Raw genomic sequence first — 18,562 nt, 5'->3', positions numbered from 1 at the left:
ATATAGACCAATCTTCTGACTCCTTCTACTAGATTACACTGCTTCCTACATTTGAACCCACTTCCCAAAATCTTTTGAAAGAAGTTATTTTTAAAAACAGAAACATCAAAAAAGTGATGTGGCAAACATATGTATTTCTTTAACTTTTCCATTATAGGTGTGTTGAAGTAGTAAAAGCTTCTCAGTATGTAGAACTTGCAAATGATCTGGAAATAAATAAAGCAATTACATACTTGAGGCAAAAGGACTTTAACCAAGTAAGTTTTTATAATATTATAAAGGAATTTCATTTAATGTTTAAATGGAATATTGCATTTAAAAGTGGGATATTTTGCTTTTGCTTTAATAAAAATAACATGATTCATAATTATCACTAATGTTCTTTATCACTTCATTTTAAATTTTGCCCATTTTTCATCTTAAAGTAAGAATAATTTAATATGATAAAACTGTTTTGTACTATATGTGATGCTTTTTAAAATATATAAATAACAATCAAAGTAAGAATTTCTTTACTATGTTACAAGATACACAGTTCTCAAATTAAAACTTTTGATGGTTGGTCTATGGGCTACTTTTTAAGTATTTTATTTTCAATAAGGCAATGCTTGTGTTTTTGTTTTTTACATGAAGCAATAATTTACATCTGATGCTGAATAATATTAGGGATACCTTATATTTGAGTTATATTAAAAACTTATTGTTAGTACTTTCACATGTTGTTTGATCATTATTTCACTAATATATAATTTAAAATAATACCAATCTTTTGAAAATTTCTATGAGATTTTTTTTTTCAATTGAATTTGAGTTGGAAGGTTTGTTGGGATCATATGCCTTTCTGAAATAGTCCACAGACAAAAAAGTTTGAGAACTATTATCTTGGTTGACAAAAAATAACAAAGGTTGTCAATAAACCTTTATGATATTTCATTTCTAAATGATATTTTCCTCCAGAAGATTTTTATAATTTAACTGTTAGAAATATAATATTTTTCCTTGTTTGGGGGATTAATCTAAGTCAGCTTGAGATCTGATGCCATATTTACATTATCAATGTCATGATGCTAACAATAATCTTAATGGTATTTTTCAATTGTCATTTTCACTTTCTCTTCAACATTGCTGCTTTTATTTGTCTCTTACTTTTTGTTTATGTCCTGTAAGTATGAAGAGGTAGGTATAATAAAATGTAGGTTTGAAAAGAACACTGTTAGGTTATATATAACCAAGGTGATATATACAGTGGGCTCAAAACAATTATTTAAGGACCAGTTTAAGATAAAGAGGATAAGACATGATTTCTACTTTATGAATACTTCTATACTTACAAAGAAGATGCTTCAGTCTCACAGGCAAAGTTTCTTGGCATAATTATTTGTGCCTTTTTCTTGAGTAGTAGGAAAAAAATGTTTTTGTCTAAAACCAGTCCAAAATATGTTGATTGTGAAGGATTAAATTAACTATAAAGGTCAATATTGCCCATTAATAACAACATACAATGGAAGATCATATAATTCCAAGGGGAAAAATTGAAATAGAAACTATAAGTAAACAATATTATCTATGCTTATAATGGTAAAATCATTTATTTTGGACCATAAATAATCTTTGGGCAACTTTATTTTTAAAATTCATCTTATTTTCTGCTTTTCAGATGTTAGCCAATTATCAAAGCATTTCATTTCAAAGTACTGAAGTAATATTTTGTAAATAAGTATTTCTTGGATACCTAAGGAATCATTATAAAAATATCCTTCCATGGCCAAAAAACTGACAGTGTTCTTTCCACTAGCTTTTAGTATTTTTAGAATAGTGTGTTGTTTAGAATCTTAATTGCACATGCTAAATTATGTTTTCATTGTTTTTAAATCATTTTGAGTTTTAAAAGTTCCATATATACTATAAACTTATCTTTACAATATGTGACATTTTAAAAATGTTCAATTTAGGTAATTACTCTTCTGTTACTGACTTTCAAATGGGTTTTTGGATTTATAGTATGCTTTTTTTTAAAAAGATGATGCATTTTATTTCAGAGTGAATGCTAATCTTATAGTTAGTATGCACTATGTGGAAAAACACAAATTATAAGGTGTCTTTGATAAATGGCTGGTGGTAAATTTTACTTACCTAATCTGATTTAGAAAACTTCCTGGATTGGCTTGCTTATAAAATGAAATACCACTGCCATATCATTTTGCATTCAGTTTTGCAGTTACTTGTAAGTATCATAAACTTTAGAGTACCACATTGCTTTCTTTTTGCATTCTATTCTTTATTATTCACACACACTATATATATATATATATATGTATATATATATATATATATGTATGTAATATATATGCATATATTCATTATAAAACAGTACTGAAATGAAAATGATGTATTTCAACCTACAGCCAAAGTAAAATGAAGCTTATACAGTTGAGAGATACAGGGAGGCTAAGGTTCTCACATTAACAGTTGGGTGATTGTGTGTGAGGCAGTGAGGTAGCTTCTATGGCATGAGCAACATAAGCTAGGAATGTCTGTGAGGTAGGTTGGAGGGATTCCATGGCCTTCCACAGAAGGTTTCTCTATTCTACATAGGAAGTAAGAAAGGTTCAGTAGTGAAGGAATCATTCCAGGAATAAAGCAGTCCCAGAATCTTAAGCTCTTCATTTCAGTTCAACAAACATTTAAAACTTTAAGTCTAGATGCCTCAACTGATTTTATAAACTGATAAAGAGGGAAAATTTTAAGGTAATATATAATAATAAATATTTATCATATTTTATGTACAACAATATAATAATACTATTATTATAAAAATAATAAGCATATATTATGAGATTGTCCCATATTTTACTGCCGTGTTGGTAAATCTATGGCATACATGATGGAGGAGGCTGCTCCCTTCCCCCTCTCCATGGGCACCCGAGGACATTTCTCCTATCATGCCCCTCTGCCCAGCAGTTCAGTGGGAGCACTTCCTCCCTCCCCTGTCTGGAGTAAGGCGAGGAACTCATATGTAGCATGAAGGTACAGTCTCTAAAAGATTCGCCATCACTGTATACTGCAATATCTTTGGCTTTGTCTGCTTGTTTAATAGTTCTGTTATTTGAGCCCTGTCAAACATTGTTATTGCTGATAATATCTGACATTAGTATAACACATCAAAGTTTGCAGAGTACTTTATACATTATTTCACTTTGTCCTAAAAAAAAAAAAAAAGCTCAAACCTGTGAAGTAAGTGCAACATTTATTATAATCCATTTTTATAGGTAAGGAAACTGAGGACCACAGAGGATAAGTAACTCAGCTGTTCTGCAGTGGGATTTCAGTCCAGATCTCCCTATCCTCAATTCCAGGACTCTGTCCACAGAACCACTCTGCTTCTGTGCATCACTTCTGTTCTTAAACTTTTATGTTTTGTCTTAGAATAGAAACTAAGTATTGGTCCCAAGGCAGAAGAGCAGTAAGAGATAGGCAAAGAGGGTTAAGTTGCCGAGGTTCACATAGCAAAGAAGTGTCTGAGGCCAGATTTGAACACAGGTCCTCCCAGCTCCAGGCCCAGCTCTCTATCCACTGAGCTGTCTATCTCCTGGGCATCACTTCTAGTGGCTTCAATCAGCCCACAATTCTTCCTCCCCACCTGATTGAAATATATGAACTTTCATTATGGACACAACTATTCTCCTATATAATAAGATACAAGGAGATTAGGGACTTTCTACTGCTATCCCTATACTTTGATTAGTGAATGAATCTATAGATCATAGATTTGGAGACAGTGGGGATCTTAGAAACTGTCTAGTCCAAACTTCTTGTTTTATAGATGAAGAAACTGAGGTCCAGAGTGGCCAGGTGAATTACTTAAGGTCTCTTTTGGTAGCATGATTCCTGGGCCAGGATTTGAACATAGGTCCTTTTTTGTTCACATTTGTTTTCTTCCCAGTCTATTCCACTTCCAGAAGGATTTTCCCCTTGTCTACCTCCTTTGCCTCTTCTACATTTCCTGACTTCAGATATACCTAATATGATAGATACTATTTCTCATTCAAAGTTTAGTCAAGAGAATCTCACATTTTTCATGTTTTAAGCATATTTTTTACCTACATTTTCCTTGGGTTAAATAAATATGTAGTTACAAAGCAGTCCTTGGTTCATGGAAATTCTACATTAAAGTCAATATCATGCTTTCTTAGGTGTTGTAGTAGTGATACTTAAAAGAGAGAAAAAAAGATGGAATGCCTTAGATCTCAGATTAGTTTGGAATAAGGATTGTTTCTTCTTAGTCCCTTTCTATCATGACCAAAGACTATTCTTTCTTTCATAAAAATGTATAATTTTAAACATTTCCCACCTATCTGATGCATATATTTTTATCTCTTGATGGCCCACATGAGTAATAAGATGATCTTTTGAGAATGTTAAATTATTTGAGTACCTGGATTGACAATATAAAAAAAAATATAATAAATTTTCTTTTGTGCAAAAATATTGGAAATATAATCCCTTTTTCATTAAAAAAGTGCTTTTTGATACAACCACATTAAATTTAATATATACTTATTTAAAATAAGTTACCAGGTAACAGTTTCATATGCATACACATTCATATATAATCCTGTTTTGCTCATTTCATATTTAAAAGTTCTAGTTTGTCAATGTTTAAGTTCATGATAAGGAAGAATTTTTTAAAAGATTGAGAGATCAAATGAGGCTAGGGAAAGGGTGCTCAAATTTCAACAAGGAAAAATGTTTTGGATATTTCTACCAAATTCTAAAGAAATTAAAATAAAAGAATACAATGAAAATCAAATTTAAAAATTTTTTTCCTCTCATTTAATTTATCCTCCTAGTTCAACAAGTTTGTTTTGCTTGTGGCTCTTCCTTCCCTAATGTTATTCCCTCTCTTTTAACTCTCACCAGTCTCTTCCTTCACCTCTTCTTTCCAGATTGGTCGTGTATATGTGTGTATTCATCTTCTTATCCATTTCAGATAAGAATAGGCAAGTTCCTTCTTATTCTCTCCCCTTTCTTTGTGTTCTTCAAAAACATGATTATGAGAAAGATTAAGTTCCACCCTATCCCCATACTAGTGTTTTTCTTTTATCCTCCTTTCTTTTTCTCCTCTTCAAACCCTCAGAATTAAAGCCAATTCATCTATAGATTCTCTGTTTATTCTCCTTAACTTCCTCAATACTCTTTAAAGACCTTAAGTTTCTGAAGGAACACTTGTTTCTTCTCTTCTTTTTAAAAGGTTAGCACTATATCATTTAACGTACAACCCTTTCAAGTTGGTACATTTAGATTTTCCTTCATAGATTTCTCAGGACTCTTGTGTTTGCATTTCATAGTTGCTATTCAACTTTATCAGAAATGCTTCAAAGTTCTCTAGTCCATTAAAAATCAATTTTTGCCTCTGTAGGAATATAATTTACTTTGCAAGATAAGTAAGTCAGTTTTGGTTCTATCTTTGTTGCCTTTGGAATATTGTATTCCGAAAATTCTTGTTTTTTTACTAGAAGATGCCATCTAGTTCCTTGATGTTTGAATGCTTCTTTCTGATGTTTTTATTTTTTTTTAATTGATGTAGGAGATTTGGAGTTTGTCTATGACATTCTTGGGACTTTTCAGGTGGTAAACAATGGATTCTTTCTATCTTCACTTTCCTTTCTTATTCTAATACATCTGGACCATTTTAATTTATGATTTCTTGAAATACTGCATCCAGGCTTTTTTATCTGATACCATGCACTTTCTTCTATTTTTTCAATCTTTTGATTTTGTTCTGCTATTATTATCTTCTGAAGTCATTGATTTCTCTTGATCTGTTTTTCAGGAAGCCCATTTCTTGGGCAAGGTTTGCCACTTTTCTCTTCTAAACTATTTATTCTCTTTCCATTTCTTTCCCCCAGAGCTTTTATTTCATTTTTTGTCTTTAATTTCTTCTCGGTGTTTATCTAGTCTTTATGGAAAATGAAGTTTTTGAGTCTTTTGAAAGATCTCTGGATCTGTAATATTTTTTTTAATATTGGTCTATGTCTTTGTTTTATCTATTTCTCCTGTTATAGTTCCTTAAGTGGGATTTTATGCTAGGCCTATGCTTTGCCCCTTGCTGAGCCTTTTTTTGTGAGGTGGTCTGCTATGCTTGGTTTTCTGCTGGATCTCTGGGTTCTTGTATTGACTTCCACATTCTGGGCAGAGGTGTATTGGTAAATGTTTAACAACCAATGCTCTGGGTGGAGGGAATTATCTGACACACTTTTAAGTTAAATCTACATTATTAACACGTTCTCCATCTCTTTCTTCAATCTATGACAAGCAACAAAATGATGAATCAAGCTCTGATTTGTAGCTTTACTGATTTCTGAGGTATAAATGCTTACACTGAGAATTTAAGAGTTAGTTCTCTGAGTCTGTATAAGCTGGCTCCAAATGGCCCAGAAAAGTCTGACTCACATTTTTCAGTGTGAAAGCTTTAGGACTTTTGAAGGGAGAATTTCATGTTTACTATCTGTAGACATCAAGCCTTTCTGGCTTTCACAACTCTCTGGCCTCTCTTTTCATGCTGGGAGGCTGTAAGCATTTTTGCCTGTTCTAATACTAGCTTTGCTGGATGTCCCTTTTCTTAACTAGAAGCTAGAAGACTTCTGGTTGTCTTTTTATATAGTTCTAAAGCCAAAGAAGTAATTTTCTTGTAGTTTTTATTGGATTGCTTGATTGTTTTTTATTCAAATATATTTCAGGTTTTTGCTGGGATAAGTATGTAGGAAATGGTGAATTGACCTCTATTTAAAAACTTTTTTTGACTAGAAATCCCTATATGCATAAATGCTTTATTGTTAAACAATTAATGCCCATCTCCTTTGTTTCCAGCTCTATAATATATGTACAAAAAATGCTGATTTTTAATTTTTTTGGCATTTATGTGACTTTTGTTTTAGATCTTATTTTCATGTGTGTCTAGCAATGGGATCACTTAGTCAAAAGGTACATATATTACTCGCTTTCTTCACATAATTCCAAATTGCTTTGAATATTAGCTGTATGATCTTGGACAAGTCACTTAACTACTATTTACCTCAGTTCCTCTGTTGTAAAATAAGTATAATAATAGCATCTACCTCTTAGGGTTATTTTGAGGACCAAATGAGATATTTATAAAGCATTTATTGTGCCTAGTACATAGTAAATACTATATAAATACTAGCTAGTATTATTATGCTTGAAATTATTCTTAGCTTGTCACAGAAATTTTTATCCCACCGCTCTGATATAGACAATTTAGGTAAACAAAGTCAAAAAGCCAAATTTCTCCAAGTCAAAGTAGAATTTTAGAGTTTATTGGAAGAGGGCCAAGTCTCCCAGATAAACCTAGAATCTCTCACATGTTACATAGTTGGACCCCAGTGAGAGACAAAGCTAGGCAGCAGAGATCTGTTTTATATACTAGGACAGTAACAAAGTGAATATTTCCAAACAAGGTTGATGATTTATATCATAAGACACAGCATCATGTAGATCTTTTTTTGAAACCATTACCCAACTACACAGCTGATTGGTGAGTTCATTTAGGAAAATCACAAGACAATGCCTTTATTAAAAAATATTGATGACCATTACCTCAGGGCTCATCTCAGGAGTTGGGAAAAATGATTATTTCCAAATAGGAAAGGATGTGCATACTTACACATCAGTTTAATCAGGACATGATGCAGCATTTCGGGACCTGAAACTCATATGGTCAGCATGTTATGATAGAAGGGAAATATGACTTAGGGAAGGGTTGAAAGTCCCCTTAGAAGCAGTTTTATGTTTTAGTTAGAGATCCTTGCAAAAATCATGAATTCTACTCATTGTAATTAAGATCATAATGGATTTATACTAATCACTTTAGAATCACAGTATTGATTATCCTAAACCTATCACTAAAATCCAATCAAGTATAAGGGGATAGTGGTCTGTCTTCCTACAAGCTCCACCAGACATACATCAGCATACATTTCCTTCCACAGTATCTCCAGAATTGAATATTCACATCTTTGCTCATCTTTGCCAACTTTCTTGAGGGGAAGAGGGAGAAAACAACTTCAAAGTTGTTTTAATTTGTGTTTATCTTATTATTGGTCATCCAGAGCAATCATATACTATTAGTAGTTTCAATTCTTTTAAGATTTGTTCATATCCTTTGATCACTTATTCTTCAGAGAATGGTTTTTAGCACAGTTACATATGTCTTGAATATCAGGCCATTTTTAGAGATGTTTGATGCTAAAGTTTTCTTCCCCAATAAATGTTTACCTTCTAGTCCTAGTTAAATTAATTTTGTTCCTTTATTCATGAAAAAACTTCAATTTCTTGTTTTCAAATTATTTGTTTTATCTTTTGTGATCTCTTTTTCTTAATGTTTTCTGTGTTATTTAATTCAGTTTCCAGTTACATTTTCCACTGAGTGAAAAACTATTGGAAGAAAGGACCAAAACATGTAATAGCACTTTAAATATAGATTGCTCATAACTATTTTACAAACGAATTTTTGAAGAAATTTTTTGTAATATTTCTTTATATCATGTATGATGTATATAGCTTGCAATTTAGATCCTGGAAGAACTTAAAAAAATCATCCATTCTAAAAAAAAACAGAAAAAAGAAATTATCTAGTCTTTAACTCCTTTTTTTTCCTGAGAAAACTGGCCTCAAGGGTAACTTCCCACCCCCACCAAATCAGCTGCAAGTAGCAGAACTAGTATTCAAGTCCATGCCTTTTTGACTCTTAAGGATCCAGTGTTTTTCCTTCTCTACCAAGTTGTAGAAGCAAGGCCCAATGAGCCTTGCTCAACAAGTCACATGGGAAATTAATAGCAAAGCCAGGATTAGAACCACTCAAGTGGCCTAACTTTGAGTCTAGAGCTTTTTCCATTATATCATAGTGCCCTTCTAGAAACTTATATTTACATATACATATGTATACATAAGTTAATTAACAATTAAAGCTACTTGGGAAATTTTGAAACCAAACAAAAATGACAAATGCTCTGCATAAAAAAAAAAAAAACCAACATTGTTAGAAAGGTCTTCTGTAATGATCTTAGTACTTATTGTTGATACCATAAATAAAGATTATTTAAATATTGGTTTTGCTTGTTTTTAAAGAAATAACCAGTCTCATCATAAGTAACTTGCAAAATGCTTCACTTTTAGGCTGTGGAAACTTTAAAAATGTTTGAAAAAAAAGACAGTCGAGTTAAAAGTGCAGCTGCGACCAACCTTTCATTCCTTTATTATTTGGTAAGTTTTTTTTTTATAATTATGATTTGTCATATAAAACTATTAATACTATACCTTGTGTTGTAGGCATAAATATGTCAGAAACAAATTTATATTAATCTAATATCTAAGCTATTTCTGGCTTAGTTCCAAAACTTAGTTCCCTCAGGCCTACCAGCATGACTCTACCCCAAGACAAGTTGAGGTCACATTTATAGGAATCTTGAACAAGGGAAAGGTTATTTTGTGTTAAAATCTAGTTTGGAGTTAACATTCCACAAGCATAGTCACTACTCAATTCCTTCCTGGACTACTCCCCTTAAGTGTTCTGAAGCAAACAAAGGGGCTATAATCATTTCTCTAAGGAGAAATAAATTTATTTCTCAAAGGAAAAGTCTATAGTTTCTGGGGGAGGAATCCAGAGATTACCTTTAAATAGGTAAATAGCCCAAAATCACCTCTGGAGGGGGAAGGAAGTGATACTTTTGTTAAACCTTAGTTTCCACTCTTAATCCATTTCATTTTAAAAGGCTTTTGTGTCTTTTACCCATTTTATCTTTAAACGAAGTCTGGTTTGTTCTAGTAGAATATCATAATTTAATAATACTTTTAACTTTCTTAAAAATGAGGTTTTAAAAAAAGTACACTTCCACAAATTGATCAGGAAATATTTGTATATTACTAACCTCTTACCTTTGTGTCCTACAAAATAATGCTTCTACAAAGAATCATAAGATATATAAATGGATTGAGATTCATGGAGGAGTCAAGTTAACTAAGGTATACAAAAATGTTTTAGTAGATGTAGCATCATCATAAATAATAAAACATTCATTAGGTTTTTCTAGAAAGTTATTTAATAGCAATAATTCACATTTATATGGAAATTCAAAATTTCAGCTGTCAAAGGGATGTTGGCAGTCACCAAATCTAAAGCCTGCCCTCCAAAGAATCATCCTTATAACACATCTAATAAGTGTTTAATTGAGTCTCTACTTGAAGACTCCTCTAATGAGGAGCTTACTACTTTCCCAAGACAGTCCATCCCACTTATGGAGAGCCCTCAGGATGGCATAATGGATTGAGAGTTAGCCTCAGAGTAAAGAAGCCTGGACTTAATTCTCCCCTTGATACAAAATTATTTATGCAACCCTGGGCAAGTCACTTAACCTGTGAGGCAAGATGATGGCCTACATTGGTAGAGGACTTCCAGTCTATAAACTCCCTAACCTGAGAAGATGAAAATCTAGTGCTGAGAGTCCAGGGGGAAGAAGAAGAAGAAATGTGCTTTTAGAAAATGAATCTGGTGGTTCTGTGAAAGATGGAATGGAGAGAAGAACATGGAAGTAGGAAGCCCATGTGCTTACTGACAAATTTCTTGGCTCTTCTGCGAGAATAATTTGTTTTCAACACCACTGCATTTATTTGTAGAATTAGGATCTGTTCCTTTTAAAAGAAATATTTACAAACCCTCCTCCATGTCTCCCAATAACAATAACACCAGCTCACAAAATGTGAAACATTTATATTTGGTTTCCTTATAGACATTGGTCTGAATGCCACAAAGGTTATGTAGGGGATATGGAAAGAAGATAGTTTATTAAGAAATAAGAATATTGTTCTGACTTTGCATACATAATCCCTTACTGATATCATTTGGGGTTTTCTTGGCAATGATACTGGAATGGTTTGCCATTTTCTTCTCTAACTCATTTTGCAGATGAGGAAACTGAGGCAGAATTAAGTGGCTTGCCCAGGGTCCCATAGCTAATAAGTGTCTAAGGTCAGATTTGAACTCAGAAAGATGAGTCTTCCCGACTTCAGACCTGTCTCTCTTATCAACTGTACCAACTAGCTGCCCATAGTTAGGGAACATGAAAAAGATGATGAACCAGGAAAGGAGACTGAGTAGAAATGGTCAGACAAGTAGAAGAACCTATCTGAAAACCCAGGTTTCAATGAAAACCCATAAGGGACTGAAAAACAGAGGAGGGCAAGAAGGATGTGGGTTTTAGAAATGGCTATCAGATTTGGCAGTTAGGAGTCCATCAGTAGTTTTGGAGACACCAGTTTTAGGTGAGGCATTGAAGTCACAAACCAGATTGCCTGGGGTTAAGAAGAGAAGAGGTATTTGCAAGTAACTGGCTTAGATAGGGAGAGGTTGAAGATGAAAGGCAAATGATTGTGGGTGGGGACAATTTGCTAGAGAATATGGGAGGTGATGTACATATAGAGTAGTTGATCTTGTCTATGAGAAGAGACACCTCTTTTTCTGAGGTTAGAATAAAGAAGAGAACAAATAATGTTATTAACCCTTAAAAAAAAACAAAAACAAAAAAAAAAACGAAGAGGAACAGGATGAAAACTAGTTTAGCCACAGTGCTCAGCAACTTTGTTTATCTAAGAGAAAGAAAAACAGTGTTTTGGATAGAACCAAGCCCAGAGAGGCAGCTTTTATAGTATTCTCAGAAAAGAGAAAGGCAGTCTCTGGGATTGAGCAACAAGGGAGAGATTTCTGCACAGCAACAGTAAATGTTCTTCAACAGCTTGGAATGTAGCAAGGATATAATTTTCATAACATGGAAGAAGACAGTCATCTGTAGAGCCTCAAGGACTGTTCAGAGCTAGATTGAACTATTCTAGTGCAGAAATATTTGCAAGTCACTTCCAGGGCATGCATCAATGTTTTATCGACTTTATCTAGATATTTCTAATAAAAGATCTAGAAACCAAGGCAATTCTAAATGACACAAAGCCATTAGAACCTGAAGCACTCTGGCAATATCAAATAGTTTTTAAATGCAATGGTGGAAGAAGAGCTCTTGGTTTAAGGTCTTTATTTTCTCAGTGAAGTTTGAGATGAAATTCTGCAGAAGGAGATTGTATGAGAGACTTGAGAAGAGAAGGTTTTAGAACATCTATGTTGGAGAATTGGAGAATCAATTTAGGAAGACTAAAAAAGGATTTTCTTGTTTTTGTGAGGCCCTAGTAGAGATTAGGTAACATTAATGTGTAGTTTACCCAATCGGCTCCTTTGCACGATTTCCTTCAGATCCAGAGGAGAAGGATAGTGGAAGTAACTATTATTTAGCAAGGTATGAGCATTGAAAAGAAAAAAGAAGTGAAGGATTCAAAAGCAGTAGACACTAGATATAAGCTGCTTAACTATAGGAAAAGACAGATTCAAGATGTCATAAGAGAATCACTGAGAGCCTTTGTTGCACACTCCACAAAAAACAGCAACAAATAGAAATGCCAAAGGGTAAAGAAATGACTAAAATTATACGTGAAAGCAAATCAGCACTTTTTTTTAATCCTTACCTTCTGTCTTAGAATCAATACTATATATTGGTTCCAAGGCAGAAGAGAGGTAAGGGGTAGGCAATGGGGGTTAAGTGACTTGCCCAGAGTCACACAGCTAGGGAGTGTCTGAGGCCAGATTAGATTTGAACCAAGAACTTCCTGTTTCTAGCCCTGGCTCTCAATCCACTGAGCCACCCAGCTGCCCCCAATCAGCATTTTGAAATGAGCAAAAGAAAGTACTGACACCATTCACAGATATTCTTTCACAGATAAAAGTATCCCATACCAATCTTTGTGAGATGCAAGTGCCTCACTCAAAAATGATCACCAGTACCCTATTCACTTAAATAAACATAATCAGAGTCAGTAAAAAGAGGCAATTGTTTATTCCCCTTTATGAAAGAGAGTACTTCAATGATGGGTTAAGAAGTGCTGACTAAACTAGGCAGCAAACAGGCACTATATATAAGTTCCCAACACAAGGCTTCCCCCTCCCCATTTTGTCAGGCCCCCTCCCCACCAGGCTCTGATCCACAAATCAAAACACCTGTGCTTCCAACCCAACTAAGGTGAGACAAAGGAAGCAACTGAGCTGTTTATTGCCCCTTCTGTCCTTCATCAGACTCCCTCCCAAGCCTGTCCCAGTGTCCTCAACCAACAAAAAGGTAACAAACCAGCTTTTATAAGCTAAATGCTCATTCTGAGAATAGCACACTCAATTCTGCCCTACAGAAAACATTGGATTTTCCCACATTATTAGAAAACAAGTAATATTATCTGTCAAGTGATGAATTTGGAGAACAAATAATAATGAAGCCATTTCAAAAGTACTGACATCCCATAGAACATAGAAAAACTGTTATCTGAACATAACATTTGAAAAACTCTTACCTTCCATCTTAGAATCAATATTGTGTATTGGTTCTAAGGCAGAAAAGTGGTAAGGACTAGGCAATGAGGGTTAAGCAATTTGCCCAAGATCACATAGCTAGGAAGTGTCAGAGTCCAGATTTAAACCCAGGGTTTCCCATTATAAACATTATTAAAGAACAGTCAGTATCACAGTAAGTTTTCTGGAAAGAACAGAGGAGATTCAAAGAAAATGAAAAACAAGATTTATGAAAATTATATTGGATGGACCATTTATCTACCCAGAAAAAATAAACATGCTTTATGAAGATGGATATTTAAGAAGCAAATAGTCTTTTTTACAAGGGGTCGTTCATTTCAAGCAATTTTTTGACCAACAAGAAATCCTTCTACTCCAGAAAATAAATATTTAAAGCTACCAAGATGAAATAGTTACTAGCAAACAAAATGTGAGAACACTTAGAGCATTATCTGAACTAAATCTCTAAAGGATTCACAAGGATAGTTTAGATAAATAGAAAAAGGAACAGGTAAAATAAGAGCACAAGCTATACTGGATTTATACTAGTATTAATGATTATGGTAGGCTTCAGATTCTGCTTTTTACTCCAACAATATGCTGCTTAATAGAAACATATTTAACCCATAAAGATTCAAATATTCAAAATGAAAAACTAATCTAAAATTTACCATGCTGTCACACAGGGGAATAACATAAATGAACACAATAACATAAATGAACAAATTCAATTAAAACCAGAAAGTATGAAAAGAAATAAGCAAGGACATTTTATGATGGGGAAAGTTCTAAGCAAAATGAAGCTATATTTTTCTTAAATACACATATGAGCATATATCACCAAATAAAAATTTCACAAAGGAAAAACCTCATAACTTTACAAAAAAAATGTATATTTTAAAAAATATCATGAGATTTTTTAAGCTGGTATAAACACCAACATATATTTTTTTAAACACTTGCCTTCTGTCTTAGAATCTATATTATCAGTTCTAAGGCAGAAGAATGGTGAGGGCTAGGCAATTAGAGTTAAGTGACTTGCCCATGGTCACACATCTGGGAAATATTTGAGACCAGATTTGAATCCAGGACCTCTTGTCTCCTGGTCTGGCTCTCTGTTCCCTGGGCTACCTGGCTACCCCAAGACCTAGTATATTTTAATATTAGCTTTTGATAAATCCAACAAAATGATAGCAAAGAAATAATTTACAGAGCTAAATAGGCATAGTAAAGAATTAAATGGAACAGAGAATATGCCTCTTTTTTTTGAGTATTCACTGAATTTGCACATGCTGAGCCACCAAGAAGCTATAGGCACAAACATGGAAAACCAAAGATTCATACATTTATATACATTTATAAAAATTGTGCAATACATTTATAAAACATTGTGCAATAAAACTAGTCATAAATAATGATGCAATAAATAAAATATATAGGGTAGGAACCAGTAGTTTGTTTTTATAAAAATCTATACTTGTGATTGTATCAATTTGAGAAAATCTCAGTTTGGAAGCTACTTTCACTGATGTCATTCAGTGGCTTGTCTATAATTTAAAGTCTTAAAGAATTACCTGAACTCTTACAGCCAGAGGAATTTCTCTGTTATGCTGACTCAAAATGAATAAACCCCCAAAATTACTTACTTAATGAAGGTAAAAATTATTTTTTAAAGTAACAAATTACATCAAAGATAATGTAATACAGAAATCACATGTCAAAATGTTCAGGGTAAGTTACCAAAGCACTACTCAAAGGTAAAATTCACAGTCTTGAATGTCTATTAGTAGGAAGAAAGAAATTTTCATATTGAATCCATACCTAAACAAGTTAGAAAAGGAACAAAGCAATAGAAAACAACCAAAAGTTATACAATTAAAAATAGGGAAATGAAAGTGGATAAATCTAAGAGCTATTTTTAAAATGCTAACAAAATGGATAATTAGCAAATTTTTAAAAAGAGAAAAATTCAAATTACTAAAATTAGAAAGAACAAAAAGACATCAAGAAAATGATTAGATATTATTATGCATATACAAAGAAGTTCATCTACATAGAAATGATGTTATACCTAAAACCATGAAAGCATCTATAAATTATTTCTAAGGGAATAGGGTTTTTTTTAATATATTGGTTAAAAATAAATTGGATTCTAATTAAGGTTAATGTTGATATCTTTGCAAAATAAAAATTATTAAGAATAATAAACTTAAATCTGTCATCATAGTTATATGTATCAGTGTCTAAAAAGGATAAATTTAGCTTTATTGTGAAAATTAAAATAATATTTTTTTCTATTTTATTTAGGAGAATGAATTTACCCAAGCCAATAGCTATGCAGATTTAGCTGTGAACTCTGATAGATACAATCCTTCAGCTCTCACTAATAAGGGAAATACTGTTTTTGCAAATGGAGATTATGAGAAAGCAGCAGAATTTTATAAGGAAGCCCTGAGAAATGACTCCTCTTGTACTGAAGCACTTTATAATATTGGTAAGTTTAACAAGTTAAAAATTTCTATTGCTTATTAATCATACTATCTGGGTAAGTAAGGTACACTAGAGTAGTGGTATTTGACTCAAATAGAAACTGATCCCCGTGGGCTGTATTTTGACTTAAGAAAATTAGCATTGTCTATGTTGCACTGCATTTTTATTTATTTTATTTAACATTTTCCAATTGTATTTTTTCTTAACTCTTATTTTCCATTTTAGAATTAATATAGGGTCTTGGTTCCAAGGCAAGAGAGCAGTGAGGGCTAGGCAATGGGAGTAAAATGACTTGCCCAGGGTCCCAGAGCTAGGAAGTGTCTGGGACTATATTTGAACCCAGGACCTCCTGTGTCTAGGCCTGGCTCTCCACTGAGCCACCTCACTGTCTCTCCCAATTGCATATTAATGTGGTTGAGATTCATCTAGCTAGCTTAGGGTTTGACACTTCCTGGCTACAGAACCCTGAGGGAACCTCAAAGGCAGCCAAAGCATTTTCTGTTTAGGCACTACCTAGAGGGGTAATGGTGAACCTCACATTCATGCCAAAAAGGGCAGATTAGAGCCCTCTCTGTGGGCATGCCTGCCATCATCCACCAGAGTTCATTACTAGAAAGCCAGAGGACCTAGGGGCTGAACTATTCTCTTCTTCCTCTCCATATGTGCCTCTCATCACCTGCCCTTCTGCCCAGCAGCCAATGTGAGTTCTTCCTCCCTCCCCTGTCTGGGGTAAGGACTGGGCCTGGCACTCAGTCTTGGGTGGGGTTAGGGCAGAGCCCAGCACTCCGACTCTAAAAGGTTCACCATCACTGACCTAGAGCCTAAGAATTAGAATTACTTTACTAAGAGAAAGGGCTCTGCTGTTGCCTAGAATTTAGGACTGAGACCGAGGGTTTCTTCTGAAATACAATATGAACACAAAGAAGAATTCAGTTTAAGTTTGTCTTTTTCTAGTACCCTGATACTAAGAGTGATTATTTATCATTTTAAGAATTTGTTGTTGTTATAGATCAGTGATTCCCAAAGTGGGCGCCACCGCCCCCTGGTGGGTGCTGCAGCAATCCAGGGAGGCAGTGATGGCCACAGGTGCATTTATCTTTCCTATTAATTGCTATTAAAATTTTTTAAAAATTAATTTCCAGGAGCGCTAAGTAATATTTTTTCTGGAAAGGGGACAGTAGGCCAAAAAAGTTTGGGAACCACTGTTGTAGATGAACAAACACCAAGTAAAACAAGCATTTCCTTGTACAAAATAGAAAAAAAGAAGGGAATTGCTATTAAACTACTAATCTCTTTTCCATGGGCTTGCTTTTCCTTTTAAGTATATAATAAATTTGACAGCAGATAAGCTGTCCTGATTGTGCTTACTTTTAGTCTTCCTTCTGTTCTTCTGTGCATTAAAAAAAAATACCTTAATGGTTCTTTTCTTATTCTTTTTTTAAAGGAGGCAACCCCATTGCTACCCACCTTCCCCTCCCCACAATGGAAAAAAAAAACTACCTTTGCAATAAATACATATAACAAAACAAATTCCCACATTAATCATGTCTGAAAACATGCATTTCATCCTGTACCTCTAATCTACTACCTATATTGGGAAGTGGGGAGAATGTTTCTTCATCAGTCTTTGAATTATGCTTCGCCATTGCATTGATAAGGGGTCTTAAATCTTTCAGAGTCATTTCTATTTACATAGTTGTTGTTACTATATAAATTATTTTCCTGGTTCTACACACATCACTCTGCATCAGTTCATATAAAACTGTTGAGATTTCTCTCAAACGGCTCCTTTCAAAATTTCTTATGGCACAATAATATTCCATTACATTCATGTGCCATAATTTGTTCTGTCTCTTCCCAATTGATGAGCATCTGCTTAATTTTAATTTCTTTGCTGTTAGAAAAAGAGCTGCTATAAATACTTCCTCCTCCTTAGTCTTTCTGTGGCATAGATCTAGTAATAATGGCCAGGTCTAGGTCAAAAGGTATGCAAAATTTAGTGAATTCTGGGGCAAAATTGCAAGTTTCATGGCACCACCAGTGGTTTAATCAAACAATTCAGCATCAGAAAGTGATATAGTTTTATCAGTGCAGATTATATTAAATAAGAGGCATTACCATCTGTATTTCCTTAAGGACCTTTTCATCTGACTTCCCATTTGAAATCTTCATGTGTTGTCTCCCCATGAGAATGAGTCCCTACTATATTTAGCATATTGTTAGTGATTAATAAGTGCTGCATTTATTAATTTTGTGTTCTTACAGATTCTCCATTGTTATTTTTCATTTTTTCATCTTTGCCATTCTGATGGGTTTGTGGCTAAACCTCAGAGTTGTTTTAATTCTCATTTCTCAGATTGTTAGTAATTTGGAGCATTTTTTTTCATATGTCTCTAGGCAGCTTAGATTTATTCCCTTGAGAACTACTTGTTCATATCCTTTGAATCATTTGTATACTGAAAATAGTACTTCTTATAGTTTTAAATCAATTCCTTATATAGCCTAGATATGAGACCGTTATAAGAAAAATTTACTATAAAGATTTTTTTCTCAGTTAACTTTTCCCTTTCAATTTTAACTGCATTAGTTTTGTTTATGCAAAAACTTTTAAAATTTTAT

The 18,562-nt window shown here is 33.5% G+C and overlaps 1 protein-coding gene across 1 annotated transcript in view; it reads left to right on the top strand.

The window, feature by feature from the left end:
- Positions 1-18,562, top strand: part of IFT88 (intraflagellar transport 88) — a 110,080-nt gene that overhangs the window by 38,052 nt on the left and 53,466 nt on the right. The window contains exons 16-18 of the mRNA XM_044668306.1: positions 158-257; positions 9,196-9,282; positions 15,761-15,947. Coding sequence (XP_044524241.1) covers positions 158-257; positions 9,196-9,282; positions 15,761-15,947 — 374 coding nt within the window. The remainder of the gene's footprint in view (positions 1-157; positions 258-9,195; positions 9,283-15,760; positions 15,948-18,562) is intronic.

The sequence above is a fragment of the Gracilinanus agilis genome, chromosome 3 (assembly GCF_016433145.1).
Source record: "Gracilinanus agilis isolate LMUSP501 chromosome 3, AgileGrace, whole genome shotgun sequence".
NCBI classification, from domain to species: domain Eukaryota; kingdom Metazoa; phylum Chordata; class Mammalia; order Didelphimorphia; family Didelphidae; genus Gracilinanus; species Gracilinanus agilis.
The sequence above is the reverse complement of the archived record's forward strand: the minus strand, read 5'-3'. Positions and strand labels throughout refer to the sequence as shown.